Source organism: Hylobates moloch, unplaced genomic scaffold (genome assembly GCF_009828535.3).
Source record: "Hylobates moloch isolate HMO894 unplaced genomic scaffold, HMol_V3 SCAFFOLD_11, whole genome shotgun sequence".
Taxonomy (NCBI): domain Eukaryota; kingdom Metazoa; phylum Chordata; class Mammalia; order Primates; family Hylobatidae; genus Hylobates; species Hylobates moloch.
This window is the reverse complement of record NW_026652286.1, coordinates 1,079,168-1,093,559: the sequence shown is the minus strand read 5'-3', so window position 1 is coordinate 1,093,559 and position 14,392 is coordinate 1,079,168. Positions and strand designations below refer to the sequence as shown.

General features: G+C 56.9%; 2 protein-coding genes across 6 annotated transcripts; both read right to left on the bottom strand.

Moving 5' to 3' along the window:
• Window positions 1-75: 75 nt before the first annotated feature.
• Window positions 76-9,068, bottom strand: PACSIN3 (protein kinase C and casein kinase substrate in neurons 3). 5 transcript variants are annotated; one of them, XM_032166046.2, is made up of 11 exons: window positions 8,988-9,068; window positions 5,664-5,729; window positions 5,334-5,426; window positions 5,063-5,219; window positions 3,173-3,408; window positions 2,907-3,062; window positions 2,132-2,307; window positions 1,881-2,001; window positions 1,562-1,698; window positions 1,035-1,156; window positions 76-715 (listed from the first exon to the last, which is right to left on the bottom strand). In XM_032166046.2, exons 3-11 carry the CDS (start codon window positions 5,385-5,387, stop codon window positions 600-602), a joined length of 1,275 nt encoding a protein of 424 aa, XP_032021937.1. In that variant the 5' UTR covers window positions 5,388-5,426; window positions 5,664-5,729; window positions 8,988-9,068; the 3' UTR covers window positions 76-599. The 5 variants fall into 5 exon arrangements, with proteins under 5 accessions (XP_032021937.1, XP_032021942.1, XP_032021943.1 ...); XM_032166051.2 differs by having other exon boundaries at window positions 5,664-5,725; window positions 8,988-9,064; XM_032166052.2 differs by lacking the exon at window positions 8,988-9,068 and adding an exon at window positions 8,280-8,533.
• Window positions 9,069-12,759: 3,691 nt separating this feature from the next.
• On the bottom strand, window positions 12,760-13,570 carry LOC116477219 (small ribosomal subunit protein uS10-like; the record flags this gene model as incomplete). Its single annotated transcript, XM_032761717.2, has 1 exon — window positions 12,760-13,570. A coding segment is annotated over one exon (399 nt), but the record flags the coding sequence as incomplete, so codon positions are not given.
• Between the last annotated feature and the right edge of the window lie 822 nt (window positions 13,571-14,392).

The window sequence follows — 14,392 nt, the reverse complement described above, 5'->3', positions numbered from 1 at the left end:
CTCGGCTCCCAGCAAGCCTGACGCGAGTCCCCTCCACCCCAGACTAGTATCTCGAAGTTCCAGAGCAGGCACCGAGCAGGCAAACCCTTTTCCAAGCCCGGCCCCATAACAGACGCTAGGCCTCTCTCTAGATGCCCTCCGGTGGCCTGGCAAGGGTGTCCTATCGAAAAAATGCACATGAGCCCGACGGTGGTGTTTTTGTTTGTTTTTGTGTGTGTGTGTCAAGTTTTAATACACGCTAGAACAAGCCACAAGAGGGTGCTGCTAGGCCGGAACGACACTCACCCCTAGCCCACCCCAGGAACCCCAAAGCAGAGGTCAGGAACTGAGTCCACAGCTCCTGGGGAGGCCCAGGCACCCCTGAACCCTTCTGTCACCTCTGACCTCCCATCTTGCCCTCAGCCTAGACTTGTCCCTTCCCTACCAGTCCCTTCCCTAGACAAAGGCCCCTCCCCTCCCTGCGTCCCAGGACTTCCTCCCTCAAGGGACAGAGGAGCAGCCGGAGAGCCACGGTTCAGGGCCCTGAGGGTCCGGCTCTCCAGGAGAAGCTGGGCTCTGACCCAGGGTGGGTAAACGTCGCAGAAGGGCTGTCAGGACACTCAGGCGCCCACACACTCCACGTAGTTGGCAGGGTACAGGCCAATGCGGCCACTCTGCAACTGGCCTTGGCACCAGCCCTGCTCGTCCTCCTCACTCATCTTCAGCAGCTCCTCCCCTGAGGGAAAGGGGATTGGTCACTGCCAGTGGCCCTGGCCCAGCCCCTGTTCCTGCAACTGGGTCAAGGACTGAGGGGGATGGTGTGGTTCCAGAGCCCAGCTAGCAAAGACGTGGCTCAGGCAGAGGCAGGTCAAGGTCAGCAAGCTGCCCCACCCCAGACCCTGAATGCAGCCACCAGGCACCAGCTATCTGGACCTGGAATAGCGGAAGGGCCAGAGGACTGGCCCTTAAGAAATGGGTATTTGGCTTCCCTTTCCGACACCCCTGTTCAGGCAGGTAAGGCAGAGGCTGAAACTAGGAAAGGGGTCCCAGGGTACCTGCTCGGAAGCTCAGCTCATCAGCTTCCTGGCCAGCATAGTCATAGAGTGCCCTCACCCGAACCCCGGTGGCAGCCTTCCGGGGACTCTCTTCATCTGACCATTCCTCATCCTGCCCCGTGCTGGAGAGGGGAGGCAAAGGGAGCAGCTCAGAGTGCAAGAACACGGGGCTGGAGATCTCACCCAGGATCGGGGCAAAGGCCTCCCTACCCCCAGAGGCACCTGGGAGAGTCAGGTGAGGTGCTAGAGATTCTAGCTGTGCCTCGCCATGCCGGACTGTGAGCAAAGAGGCAATTCCTGCCACACACGCAGCTGATTTAAGGCATAAACGAGATGGAACGTGGGAAATGCCTGGCAAATCTAAACCACTATGAGAACCGGTATCATTACAACTACTAAGTAGGCCCTCAGGTCCCTGGCACCAATTTTCAACCCATTTCAGGTGTGAAAGAAGTGAAACCGAGGAGAAAGGAAAGGAGGGCGGGAGGCAGCTATTTCTTTGCCACAGCCGCGCTCCTGGCTCTCACCCTGGTGACCCTGGGGACTGGGGTGGGGGTGCGGTGCCATCTCTTGTGGGCACAATGCTGGTCAGGGTAACCTCATCAGGGCTCCGGCCACCCTTCTCCTTCCGGCTGATTGTCCTCTGTGTGTCCAGGGACCACTCCTGTGGGGACAGCGCTTACAGTCAGGTGGGGCCATCTGAACCACCTTCACTTACTTCATCCCTAGCCCTGGCCGAGCTGAGTGGGAGCCCACCCCGCCTCCCGTCCCCGCCCCGCCTCCCATCCCCGCCCCGCCTCCCATCCCCACCCCACCTCCCATCCCTGCCCTGCCTGGAACACATGCCTCGAACTGTGGCCAGTTCATGGCCATGCCTGGCCCGTGGGTGCTGCGCCACCAGCGCAGATCCTCTTCGTCACTGGCTGCCTCGATGCCCTGGTGCAAGTCGCGGTGGAGTTCATGGAACCTACGGCCCAAGGCACACCCTCAGTCTAGGAAGTCTAGACCCTGCATCCCTCAGTCCCAGCCAGGGCCTAGGGGAGATGGAGGAGACCCAGTACTACCCCAGATCTCCATGCCCACCAGGCAGCCCGTACTTCGCACTGCTGGAAAGGTCCAGGTGCTGGTGTAAGGTGAGCAGCATATCCTTGAAGAAAAGAAGCCGCTGGCGCTCGGCAGCCTGGCAGGTCTCAAAGGCCTGTTCCATGTCCTCCATGTAGCGTGGAGTGTAGCGATGCAGCTCTGCCAGCGTCTGCTCATACTGAGCTTTCGTCTGGGTGGGAGAGGAGGGGCCTGGTGAGAACTAGACCTTCCTCCACCCAGGACTCCACTAGTGTTTACCAGACACTGCCATGGGCTGCTAGACCCGGGGCTAGCCACTAGGGGCAGTCAGTCCCAAGACCCAGGTCCTGCCCTCAAGGACCCCAGCAGCCAAACAAGGGAGGTGACATCAGGTGCAGCAGATCAAAGAGTCTGGCGAAGACTGAAATGAGGTCAACCCACAGGAAAGGATGAGAGAAATCAGAAAAGGCTTCCTGGAGGAGGTGAAAACTGCAGCATCTCAGGATGGGGAGGATTTGCATATCCAGAGCTGCAGGAAAGGACACTTCGGACAAAGGGATACTGTGCCAGGAAAAGAGCTGGAAGTTCTCAACTGCTGAAGTCATCCCAGTGCCTGAAACTCCATTTCTTTCCCTAGTAAAGCATCACCTTTTGTCAGGTTCCTCCTTTAAATGATCATCTGGAGAGAGGGTGGCAGGTGAGGAATAGGGTAATAAGAGTGCTGGGGACTGGACAAGGTGTTCAGGGAGCAACATTCATTCGGGAAGCTGTGCCCTGGGTGGGGCCGGGGCTGGGACCTGTGGCCTGTACCTTCTCGGCCTCCTTGGCACAACGCTCCACCCGTTCCTGCAGTTTGCGCAGCTGCTCCTGGGAGACGGTGCTGTCTGCCTTCGCATGGCTCTCCCTCGTCTGGGCGGTCTTCTCGTCCTTCCGGGCTGCGTGGTAGCTTTTCTTGGAAGCCTCAACCTGGCATGCATGGGGACCACTCTGGACCCTGGATGCCACACCTTGGCCCCCTCGATCCCTTGCAAACCAGGAAGGAGCCTGCCTAGGATGCTTCCCGCACCCAGCCTCACCTCCTTCAGCCTCTTCAGCCAGGGCTTCTGGGCCTTGCGGAAGCCGTCCTCGGCCGCCCGGCTCTCGCGGAAGCCGCCCAGCACAGGCCGGTGGAAAGCCCCCCGCTGCCAGGCGCGCACCCGCTCACTGTCCTGCCCTTGCAGCTTCTCCCGCACCTCCAGGTGCAGCGCGCTCAGCCGCTCAGCTGCCGTGAAAAAGGCATGCCAGGCCTTCTCCAGTGTGCCATACTGGGGGCCTGCAGGGAGGGACAGAGCTTAGGCCAGGCCTGGGTACCACCCAAAATGAGCCCAGCCCCTCTCACTGGGTGCGAGGCATGGAGGCATGGGGTACGCGCATGGGGTGCAAAGGTGAATGACAACCCTGTCAGCTTATTGAATGAGGACCGTGTGCCTTATCTCACTGAATCCTTGTCTCAGCCACCACAGTGAGGACAGTGACATTGCCAACACTGAACAGGCAAAACACTGAGGCCCAGAGAAGTGAACTCACCCAAAGCATTATGGCTACAAGAGGAGCTGAGGGCCGGGCGCAGTGGCTCACTCCTGTAATCCCAGCACTTTGGGAGGCCGAGGCGGGCGGATCACAAGGTCAGGAGATCGAGACCATCCTGGCTAACATGGTGAAACCTCGTCTCTACTAAAACTACAAAAAATTAGCCGGGCGTGGTGGCGGGCGCCTGTAGTCCCAGCTACTTGGGAGGCTGAGACAGGAAAATCACTTGAACCCAAGAGGGGGAGACTGCAGTGAGCTGAGATCACGCCACCGCACTTCCAGCCCAGGTGACAGAGCGAGACTCCATCTCAAAAAAAAAAGAAAAAAAAGAGGAGCTGAGATTCAAACCCATCTGTTGCATAAACACTACACTCCATCGCCTCAAAGGAAGAGCCTGTGTGTGCCCTCGAGGAAGACAGCTTGCAGGGTGGAAAGATCCATGCTCCCAGTCAGAAGGCCTGGGCTCAACCTTCAGCACTTCCTAGCTGTGTGCCTTTAGGCAAGTCCCTCAGCCTCTCTGAACTTCCAGTTTCTCCTCTAGAAAATGCATAAAACAGGCCGGGCACAGTGGCTCACGCCTGTAATCCCAGCACTTTGGGAGGCCAAGGAGAGAGGATCGCGTGAGCCCAGGGGTTCAAAACCAGTCTGAGCAACATAGCAAAACCCTCTCTCTACAAAAAATACAAAAATTAACCAAGTGTGGTGGTCCGTGCCTGTGATCCCAACTATTGTCGTCCCTGCTATTCAGGAGACTGAGGTGGGAGGATCAGTTGAGCCCAGGAGATGGAGGTTGCAGTGATCCATGATTGTACCACTGCACTCCAGCCTGGTGACAGAGTGAGACCCTGTCTCAAAATAAATAATAAACAAAGGAAAGAAGGCCAGATGCAGTGGCTCACGCCTGTAATCCCAGCACTTTGGGAGGCTGAGGTGGGTAGATTACCTGAGGTCAGGAGTTTGAGACCAGCCTGGCCAACATGGTAAAACCCCGTCTTTACCAAAAATACAAAAATTAGCCAGGCGTGGTGGTGGGTGCCTGTAATCCCAGCTACTTGGGAGGCTGAAGCAGGAGAACCACTTGAGAGGCGGAGGTTGCAGTGAGCCGACATCATGTCACTGCACTCCAGTGTGGGCAACAAGAGCAAAACATCTCAAAAAAAAAAAGAAAGGAAAGAAAATGGGTAAAACAGAACCATCTCCACAGGGTTGTCGGAACTATCAAAGTAACTCACGAGCATCCTTTGTAAACTTTAACAACACCACAGCCATGAGGATCCTCCCTTTCTAAGGGAGGGTAGACGTGGAGGCCTCAAACTTCCCACAAGACGTGCAAAAAGAAGCTGGCCCGACAGTCCTGCACTCAGCTGCCCTCTGCCCCCTGCGAGGGCCTGGCTCACCCTTCTCCACGGTCCCCCTCCACTTTCGGGCCCAGTCAGCCAACTGCTGGGCATAAGCCTTCTCGATGCGGGCGCGCTCCTGGAAGCAGCTGACCAGGTCCCCGCACAGCCGGTGCCCGTCCTCCACCCGCTGTACCGTGCGCCTGTAGTTGCCAGCCTGGGCATACAGGAGAAGGGTGCTGTCACCAGGGAGAAGCCTCCTTTGGGGCTGGGGCTGTCAGTTGGGCTCCTCCCCATGACAAGTAGCTGAGCCCAGGACCCAGCTGCTCACCTCCCAGAAACTGCCCCCTAAGGCCTCCCCTCCAGCATCCTCTTCTGGAGCCATGTTGTCCCCGCAGCACGGAATGATGGCGGATTTGGGGCTCTGGAGGGCAGAGGGGTAAGCAGGAAAGCTGGACATTATGTTTTTGGGGATAGGAAAAGACCCTCTCTATACCTGGGCCTCGCCCCACTGCCATCCCCACCACCCAAGGAGTCGTCAGAGCTAGGACTTAGCAGGCAGGGTGCTGAAGACCCTAAGAAGGGCCAGGATGGGTGAGGATGGAGTCTCAAAGCTCTTCCTCTCACTGCTCTGCCCTTCCCCCCTCTGCCCCCCACATACCTGGGGCCTAGAGATCACTTCAGGGACCCGGGTGTCCAACTCTCAATGCTGCCACCGTGACTCTGCCTTGAAGGAGAACAGAGCGGGGGTGAGGGTGGGGGCCTAGAGCGTCCAGGGCGGTGCCCGGCACCCCCAATATAGCAACTGCTGTCAGAAGCGCCAGATTCCAGGGAGGAGAATGCCAGGCGGGTCACACGATCCAGCCAGGGATTAAATGGCAGGCGGGGGTGGGCGGTGGGCAGAGGGCCCCACTCCCCCAACTGCCGATGAGAGAGCTCCTGCCCAGGCTAGGGCCTCTGTTGCCTTCCCGTGAGTGACAAGACGACCCCGTTACCCGAGAGGCCAAGTCAGAGGGTGCCTGGCCACATCCCAGTAGCTCCCTGTACTGAGGAGGGCACGAAGGGAGCCAACAGGCCTGGCTTCTGTCTTGGCCGGGAAGCCCGAACAAGTGTATGTAACTGTCTCCTCCTAAGGAGGCCCCAGCTCCCTCTAAGATGGAACTCCTCTGTGTGCTCAGCTGCCATGCCAGGGCCGGTGTGAAACTCAAACCAAGCAACACACCAGGAATACGAGGGGCCCCTGCAGTCACGGAAGATACTCATCTCACTCCACACATCCACTGAGGGCCTGCAAGGCTCCGTGGGGAACACACAACCCGGGCCTGCCCTCCAAAGGCCTGGCGTCCAGGGCAGCATGGGGAAGTGAGAAGCGATGGCCAGCTGTAAGAATGTTCCCCAGGCTGGGTGTGGTGGCTCACGCCTGTAATCCCAGCACTTTGGGAGACTGAGGTGGGTGGATCACCTGAGGTCAGGAGTTCGAGACCAGCTTGGCCAACATGGAGGAACCTCGTCTCTACTAAAAATATAAAAATTAGCCAGGCATGGTGGCGGGAACCTGTAGTCCCAGCTACTTAGGAGGCTGAGGCATGAGAATCACTTGAACCTAGGAGGCGGAGGTTGCAGTGAGCTGAGATTACACCACTGCCTGGGCAACAGAGTGAGACTGTCTCAAAAAAAAAAAAAAAAGTTCCCTAGAATCGCAGAGGACGGCAAGCCAATTCCAACCCCAGAGCCATGGCCCCAGGGACTCGAGGACACAGTGGCATGTGGCTGCTCCCCTCCTGCCTCTGGGCAGGGTCTCAGCTGTCCCCAGCACCGACTGACTCACAGACCCTAGAAGGAAATCGCTTCCTCTCTGAGCAGGCCCAAGGGACACAGCCAGACCCAGGAGGACAGTACGCGCCCTCTGTCCCCAAAGCAGGGCGCTGTCACAGCGTTTCCTCCAAACTCATGCACCTCTGCTCCTCCTTCAAACCTCCAATTAAGGCACCTTCTCCTCAGTCACTTCCCCTGTTCCTCTGTCCTTGCTCCTGTAGCCCCGGTGACCCTCCAGCCAGGGTGTATAACCCATGGAGTTGTGGCTGACAGGACAGTGTCTATCTTCAGTCACCGACAGAGGCTTCCGGCATTCTGATTTGTGTGTCCCCACGCGCTGGAATCAGCAATAATTAGTTAAGTGAGAAAACAAGCGATGTCCACCTGGAGCGCGGGAAACGCGCCCACTCCAGCAGCTGTGGGAATGCTTGGTGCAAGTGGGCTTCCCCCTCTGCTAACAGGAGACAGAGCTAGGGGCTCCGCGGAGACCCAGGCAATGGAGGTGTCCACCAGGGGCCTCGCAAGCTCGTCACTTGGTTCCCTCTGGAGTCTGTCCTGTCTGCCCAACAAGGACCTGGCAGGGCAATGGAGAGAAAGAGAGCTGCCGCCATGAATCACGGAGCTCTGGAGCCGCCCCAGTGCAGCCTCAGGAGCCTGGGCCCCTTGCCCGTTCCAGCCTCCGGGTTCCCTGCTCCCCAGAGCGCTGCCCTCCACCCCTTCCCTCTCTCTGGCCCCAGAACAGAGCAAGCTGTGTGTACCGGGCTGGCACAGCTCCCTCTGGCCTCCCAGAGCAAACACAGGCCCAAGCCCCGGGTGCAGCCAGGCCCCACAGCCCCAGCCTGACCTCTGTGGTGGTGGGGGGGCTCGCACCTTGGCCCCTATTGAGCAGGTTGGCACCCTGTGCCTCCTGAGCTCAGCAGAGACCCAAATCAGTCCCCACCGCAGGTAAGAGCTCAGAAAGCAGGTAATGCAATCTTCCCAGCCCCGGGAGCCAGCACGTTCGGCTCCGAGAGGTCTTCCTGGGCTTGGCAGGGTCTCCTTGCAGCTGCACGGGCCAAGGTAGGAAGTCCCTGGTTCAGAGAAGACCCACTCTCCCTACCTAGGGCCTGAAGGTACCCGGCCCCAGACCAGCCCCAACCCCTTCCAGAAGCTGGGGGCTTGCCCCTGGGAGGGAGCTCAGCCATTCTGCCTGGCCCATCCCTGGAACCTGAGTCACAGGCTGTGCCCAAGGGCTTCTTCCCCGGGCGGCCCCTCCCAGTGCACCCGCGTCCCTAGGATTTGAGGACAGAGTGGGGTGGTCAGTCCGCTGGTCCGAAGAGGGGCAGCGAGGTTAGAGGGGCTGGAACCAGAAGCCAGAGCCAGCCAGGAGGTCAGGAGGCTGGGGGAGGGGGTGGCGCAGCCAAAGCGAGAGGAGGCAGGGCCAGGGAGGGGCATAACCAAGGGACACTTTTGGAAACCCGACCTGCCGGCCGGGGTGCCTGCTTCCAGATGACGCACTCCGAACCCCAGCCTCCACTCCAGAGCTCGGCGCCCAGAGGCTACGCGCCTCTGGCCTCAACCCTTAAGGACCGCGCCCCTCGACAGGACCCCTTGCCGCCCGGAGCTGCATAACTCGGAGCCCGTGGAGCCACGCGGAGCGGCAGGGCCAGGCCTAGCCACCGAAGCTCTAGGACTTCTTGGCCAAACTTGTTGAACTTGGTCTCGGCGGGGGTGGGGCCACGGATCACCGCCAAGGGGAGGGGACGCCCCCTGCCTGGGCCGGCCTTGCCGTGGGCTCCAGATGGTGGCCCCGGGCAGCGGACCCAGGAATCGGGGCTCGCTGCACAGGGCGAGGGGTCGCCAGGGAGCGAGGACCCTCTGGGGCCCCCGGGCGGGCGCGGGGCGTGCGGACGGGGGCCCTCGAGGGGCCCCTGAAGACGGCTCGGCCCTCCGGCGCCGGCGCCCCCTCCCCTGGGCGGCCTGCGGAATCGCGGAGCCCGCGGCGCGGCAGATGGGACGGCCCCTCGGCGCGGCTACGGCCCTTCTCGTCTGCACGCAGAGCGGGGTGGCCGGGGGCTCCCTGGGCGGGAGTCGGCTCCATTGCAAACTTCAGAAGCCGGAGCAGGAGAGGGCGGGCTCGAGCCACGGCACCCGCCGCCGCGTCACCGCGCGTCCCCTCCAGGGCACTCACCGCGTCCTCCCTGGGCCCCTCGGCGGGTAGGGGTCCGGCCACGCTCCGGCCCGAGTCCTGCCGCTCCTGGGCCCGCGCCGCCGCCTCCCGGAGCGCGCCGGGCCCTCCCCCGGGAAGCCCGGCCCCCGGCCCCCGGCCCCGCCCCTCTCCTGGCCGCCGCTGCCTCAACCCCACGCGGCGGGGCGGCCGGGCTGCGGGGCGGCGGGGCTGCAGGCATCGCGGCGACCAGCGGCTCTTGGGGCGCGGGCCGGGGTTTCTCTGCTCCGCCCGTGTGCGGAGTGCCTGGGCGGGCTCCCCAGGGTTGCGCCCCTGTGCCGCAGGGAGCCAGATTTCGGCTTTGCCTCTCGCCGACCGTTGCAGAACCTGGGAGACCCGAGGGAGCAAGAAGGGACCGGGCCGGCACGGGCAGCCTTGGAGCGGGGCCGGGGCACTACACTGCCTTACATTTTTAGCTGCACAGCTTGTTTAGAAATTGGCTCAGGCGAGGCTCACGACCACCCTTTGTAAGCATTAGGATTCCCACTGTACAGATGCAAAAACTGAGACTGGGGGCTTTTCAGAGGTTGCCCAAGATTTCCCTCTAGTCAGGCAGGGCCGGGACTCCAAAACCGTGCCCTACCCTTCCACAGCTGCCCTGCTAATCTGGGGCGCCTTCTAAGGCCTGAGACGAACACGCGGTGGGGGTGGGACAAACAGGCCTAAGCTCCTCCCGCTCCGAGTTCTTATTTCCAGATTTTGTACCACGATTCATTCTTAAATCCCTTCGCCCCTCCACCCCCTTTGTCAGTCTGGTACATTTTTCCATATCGCCACGATGCCACCCCACGCTAAATAAATCCCTTCTCCCTCCTCTCTCCCTACTCCCCTCTCCCCGCTTTCCCCCGGGGGTGAGATTTTGCAGAGCGGCCCCGTCGTTTATTTATATCCACTGGAGCGGTCCAAGAATGTTCCGAAGCTGACCTAATCGCCACCTGCTCGGCCTCTCCGCCCCTCCCTCTCTCTCCTGGGCCCGGTGACCCAGCGGCGGTGCCCTGAGCCTTGAAGACGAGGGGGAGCGCGGACCAACGGGGTCGAACGCCCCGGGCGCAGAAGGTCCCGGGCGCGCAGAATCGCAGCGGGTCGGAGAGCCCCCAGGGACGCCGCGCTGGGCCCCGGGAAGCTGAGGCGCCTGGCTGCGCGCTCTGAAGCTCGTACTTTTCCTCCCACCCCAAGCTCCCTGAAGAGTGTGAGTGCGTGCGCGCGGAGTTTTAAACGGCAGCTTTAAAAATAGCAAAATTATGTTGTTTCTAAATCCAGGAGGAATCACTGACGCGTTCTTTACGCAGATGAATCCGCTCACAAAACGGGAAAGGGGCCTGGAGAAAATGAATGGGGGTAATTTTGCCTGCGGAGGGCTCACTTGCTGGGCAGTGCTAATGGAAGGGTAAAACTGCCTCCCCGAGACACCTGTGGGGCACCCAAGGCGCGCCACCTTTGGCCTGAGGATTCTGGCCGTGTTTGGCAAATCATACCTGAGTAGTGTATCTGAAACCTAGGGTGTGGTTTCTGAAACCAATTTCAACACCCACTCTCTCTTAGGGCTTGGACAAGTCCCTTCTCTCATTATCTCTATTTCTACCTCTATAAAACATGACAGGCGACCAGCTGAACTTCCGCTGAGCCATGAGCCCCAGCTAATTAATGATTGTAAAAAACAACTGCAGATCAGAGGAGCTGGGGAAATGGCAGATGACAGCCACAGGGTTTTGTATTCTTTAAAATCAGTTAACATCCCACTAGCACCTGAAGGCCTTCAGGCACCTAGACCGAAGTGTGAAAACACAAGAATGAAATTAATTACAGGAGCCACCTATTAAAACCTCATTAAAAATAAAGTTGCCAGCCAGGCTGTGGGATCTGGGAAAGCCAGGCCATAGAGAGACTCAGAAAACAGGGCTGTTCATCAGACCACAAGGAAAAGGGGATGTGGACTGGAAAACATCTGGCTTCCCTTGGGCTCAAGTCTGGGAGCAGAAAGCAGAAATGTTGCAGCTGATCTTAATTGCCCCTAAGGCACTGTAGGGGAAAAATAAAAAAAAAAAAAAATAATAAAACCCAGAGCATAGGGGGCTGCTTCTAAGCTGAAAGTAGACAGAGATGCCTTTGGAAAGCCAGCTCCAAGCCAATGCTACCCTCAGGGCTCCGATTCTGTGCTCTATGGCCAGAGCCCTTAACATCCACACTGCTCCATCAGTGCTGTCCTCAACCCAGAGTTCAAGATGAGATGTCAGTGGACAGAGGGCTGCATAAAGACAGAAATCTGGTCGGGCGCGGTGGCCCATGCCTGTAATCCCAGCACTTTGGGAGGCCGAGGCGGGTGGATCATCTGAGGTCAGGAGTTTGAGACCAGCCTGGCCAATAATGAAACCTCATCTCTACTAAAAACACAAAAAAACTAGCAGGCATGGTGGTGGACGCCTGCAGTCCCAGCTGCTTGGGAGGCTGAGACAGGAGAATTGCTTGAACCTGGGAGGCTTAGGTAGCTGAGATTGCGCCACTGCTCTCCAGCCTGGTCGAAGGAAACTTTCTCTCAAAAAGAAAAAAAGACAAATCTAGCAAGGCACTTGGCTCAGGGTACCAATGGGCAGATTGGTCCATAGCCAAATATCACGCCACTCACAGACTCACCTTGAGTTTCTGGAATGTCCCAACCACTGTGCCTTCATTTGTTTATTTATGCATTCATTCATCCAGCCAAGAAAACACTTGAATTTTCACTCCATGCTAAGCTCTATGCTAGGAATGTTGGGGGTACAAAGTTAAATAAGACAGAGTCCAAGTGTACAGTAATGATGCAAGGCAGATAGGAAGTATTGAGGGAAAACAGGCAGAAGGGACGGCCTTTCACAGGACATGACACTGATAGGTCTTGATGAGTAGGAATTAGTCATGTGGACAGGCATTCTAGGCAGGAGCTTCAGGGTGTGCCAAGCCCCAGGGGTGTTACCATATGACTTTGTGACCTAGCAATTCTACTTTTTGGTATTTACCCTGGACGAACATGTACAAATGCAGAAAGAGGTACAACGATGTTTGCATATAGTACTGTTTGCAACAGGGGAGAACTAAAAACAAATGTTCATCATGAAGGCAATAGTTGAATAACCTAAAGTTCATTCATGCTGTGGATTACTCTGCAAAAACTCAAAAACAAGCTAGAGGCAGGAGTTCGAGACCAGCCTGGCCAACAAAGTGAAACCCCTTCTCTACTAAAAATACAAAAATTAGCCAGGCGTGGTGGCGTGTGCCTTTAGTCCCAGCTACTTGGGAAGCTGAGACAGAAGAATCGCTTGACCCCAGGAGGCGGAGGTTGCAGTGAGCCGAGATTACGCCATTGCACTCCAGCCTGGGAAGCGAGAGCAAAACTCCATCTGAAACAAAAACAAAACAAAACAAAAAAGGACAAGGTAGAGAGAGATTTTTTTTTTTTTTTTCGAGACGGCGTCTTGCTCTGTCGCCCAGGCTGGAGTGTAATGGCGCGATCTGGGCTCACTGCAACCTCCACCTCCCGGGTTCAAGCAATTCTCCTGCCTCAGCCTCCTGAGTAGCTAGGATTACAGGCACGTGCCACCACGCCTGGCTAATTTTTGTATTTTTAGTAGAGATGGGGTTTCACCATGTTGGTCAGGCTGGGCTCAGACTCCTGACCTCATGATCCGCCCGCCTCGGCCTCCCAAAGTGCTGGGATTACAGGCATGAGCCACCACGCCCAGCCAAGAGATGTATTCTTATAGGAAGACCTCCAAAACAATGTCAAGGGAAAAAAGCAAAACGCAAAACACACTAAATCTTCACAGAAAATATACATCGTACTGATTTTGGCGTTTATCTTTAGGCAGAGGTCTAGAATTGGTAAGGGACATTTTTGTAATGTTAGAAAATTTACAATGAGAATGTACCTATGTGTAAATTACGTAACTAAAATTAAGAACTGGGGGGTGGGCGAGTGGGTATTTGTATCTAAAATAGTGCTGTCCAGTTGTTTTCTGCAGTGGTGGGAACGTTCTGTAGCTGTGCTGGCCGATATGATAGCCACTAGTAGCATGAGACTGTGGAGCACTTGAAATGTGGCTATCGAAAACATAAACTTTTAATTTAAAAAAATGTTTTTAACAACTGGTAATCAACTTATTAAAATAGTTGACTTAAGCATCTGCAATGATGACTTCCACCTCAACTCCTGGCTCAATACTGATGGAAGTAATCTGCTTAACAATCTCAGAAGGACTGTGCAAGTCAATGAGCCGCTGGTGGATTCTCATCTGGAAACGATCCCATGTCTTAGAACCTTCACCACAAGGGTTTTTTCTTGTAGTGATTCTCAGAGTTTTAGTAGGCATTCGAACTGGTCCTTTCACTTTGAGATTCTTTTCCTTTGCGCCTCTGATCAAGTCAGCACACACCTTTTCCAGGGATTTTACGTTGCGGCTTGTTAGGGTGATTCGAATTCGGTGAGTTGCCACCTCCAGCTCCACGGGTGTTTTTCCAGTATCCTTAAAAGCCGTGGCTGCTGCGCGGCTTCCTGACCAACTTGTTCCTCGGCAAGAGTGAACAGCGGTGAGTCAGGAGCGGGAGCGTGCGGACCAGAGACCCACAGCACCTACGACCGCGTCTTCCTCCAATTTAAAAATTTTGAAATTCGGCCAGGTGTGGTGGCTCACGCCTGTAATCCCAGCACTTTGGGAGGCCGAGGCAGGAGGACCACTTTAGGCCAGGAGTTCGAGACCAGCCTGGCCAAGATGGTGAAACCATGTCTCTACTAAAAATACAGAAATTAGCCTGGCGTGGTGGTGTGCACCTGTAGTCCCAGCTACTCAGGGCAGGGGTGAGGCAGGAGAATCGCTTGAACTCAGGAGGTGGAGGTTGTAGTGAGCCAAGATTGTACCACTGCAGTCCAGCCTGGATGACAGAGTGAGACTCTATCTCAAAAAAAAAAAAAATTAGCTGAGTGTGGTGGCACATACCTGTAGTGCCAGCTACTGAGGCTGAGGTCACCTGAGCCTGAGAGGTCAAGGTTGCCGTGAGCCGTGATTGGGCCACTGCACTCCAGCCTGGACAACAGAGTGGGACCCTGTCACACACACACACACACAAAATTAACATGTGAGTAGTGGCTACTGTATTGGACTGTGCAGGTCTCAAATCTCTAGAATAATGAGATCATGATGGGGTGGAGGTATCAGAGGTGTTTGAACCAGAAAGACTCCAGCTTGAATAGGGGCTGGCTAAAATAAGGCTCAGACCTACTGGGCTGCATTCCAAGGAGGTTAGGCATGCTGAGTCCAGCTGATAAAAGGATGCGATAAAGAAGCCGGCCAAAACCTACCAAAACCAATATGGCTATGTGACCTCTGGTCGTCCTCACT

What these genes read in the sequence shown, in the direction of transcription:
- PACSIN3 (XM_032166046.2), bottom strand. Translation starts at nt 5,387, where the DNA reads ATGGCTCCAGAAGAGGATGCTGGAGGGGAGGCCTTAGGGGGCAGTTTC. An exon ending in GACCTTTCCAGCAGTGCGAA is followed by an intron (nt 2,002 to 2,131) that starts GTACGGGCTGCC and finishes CTTGGGCCGTAG; the next exon opens with GTTCCATGAACTCCACCGCG. An exon ending in CAGTCCCCAGGGTCACCAGG is followed by an intron (nt 1,157 to 1,561) that starts GTGAGAGCCAGG and finishes TCCCCTCTCCAG; the next exon opens with CACGGGGCAGGATGAGGAAT.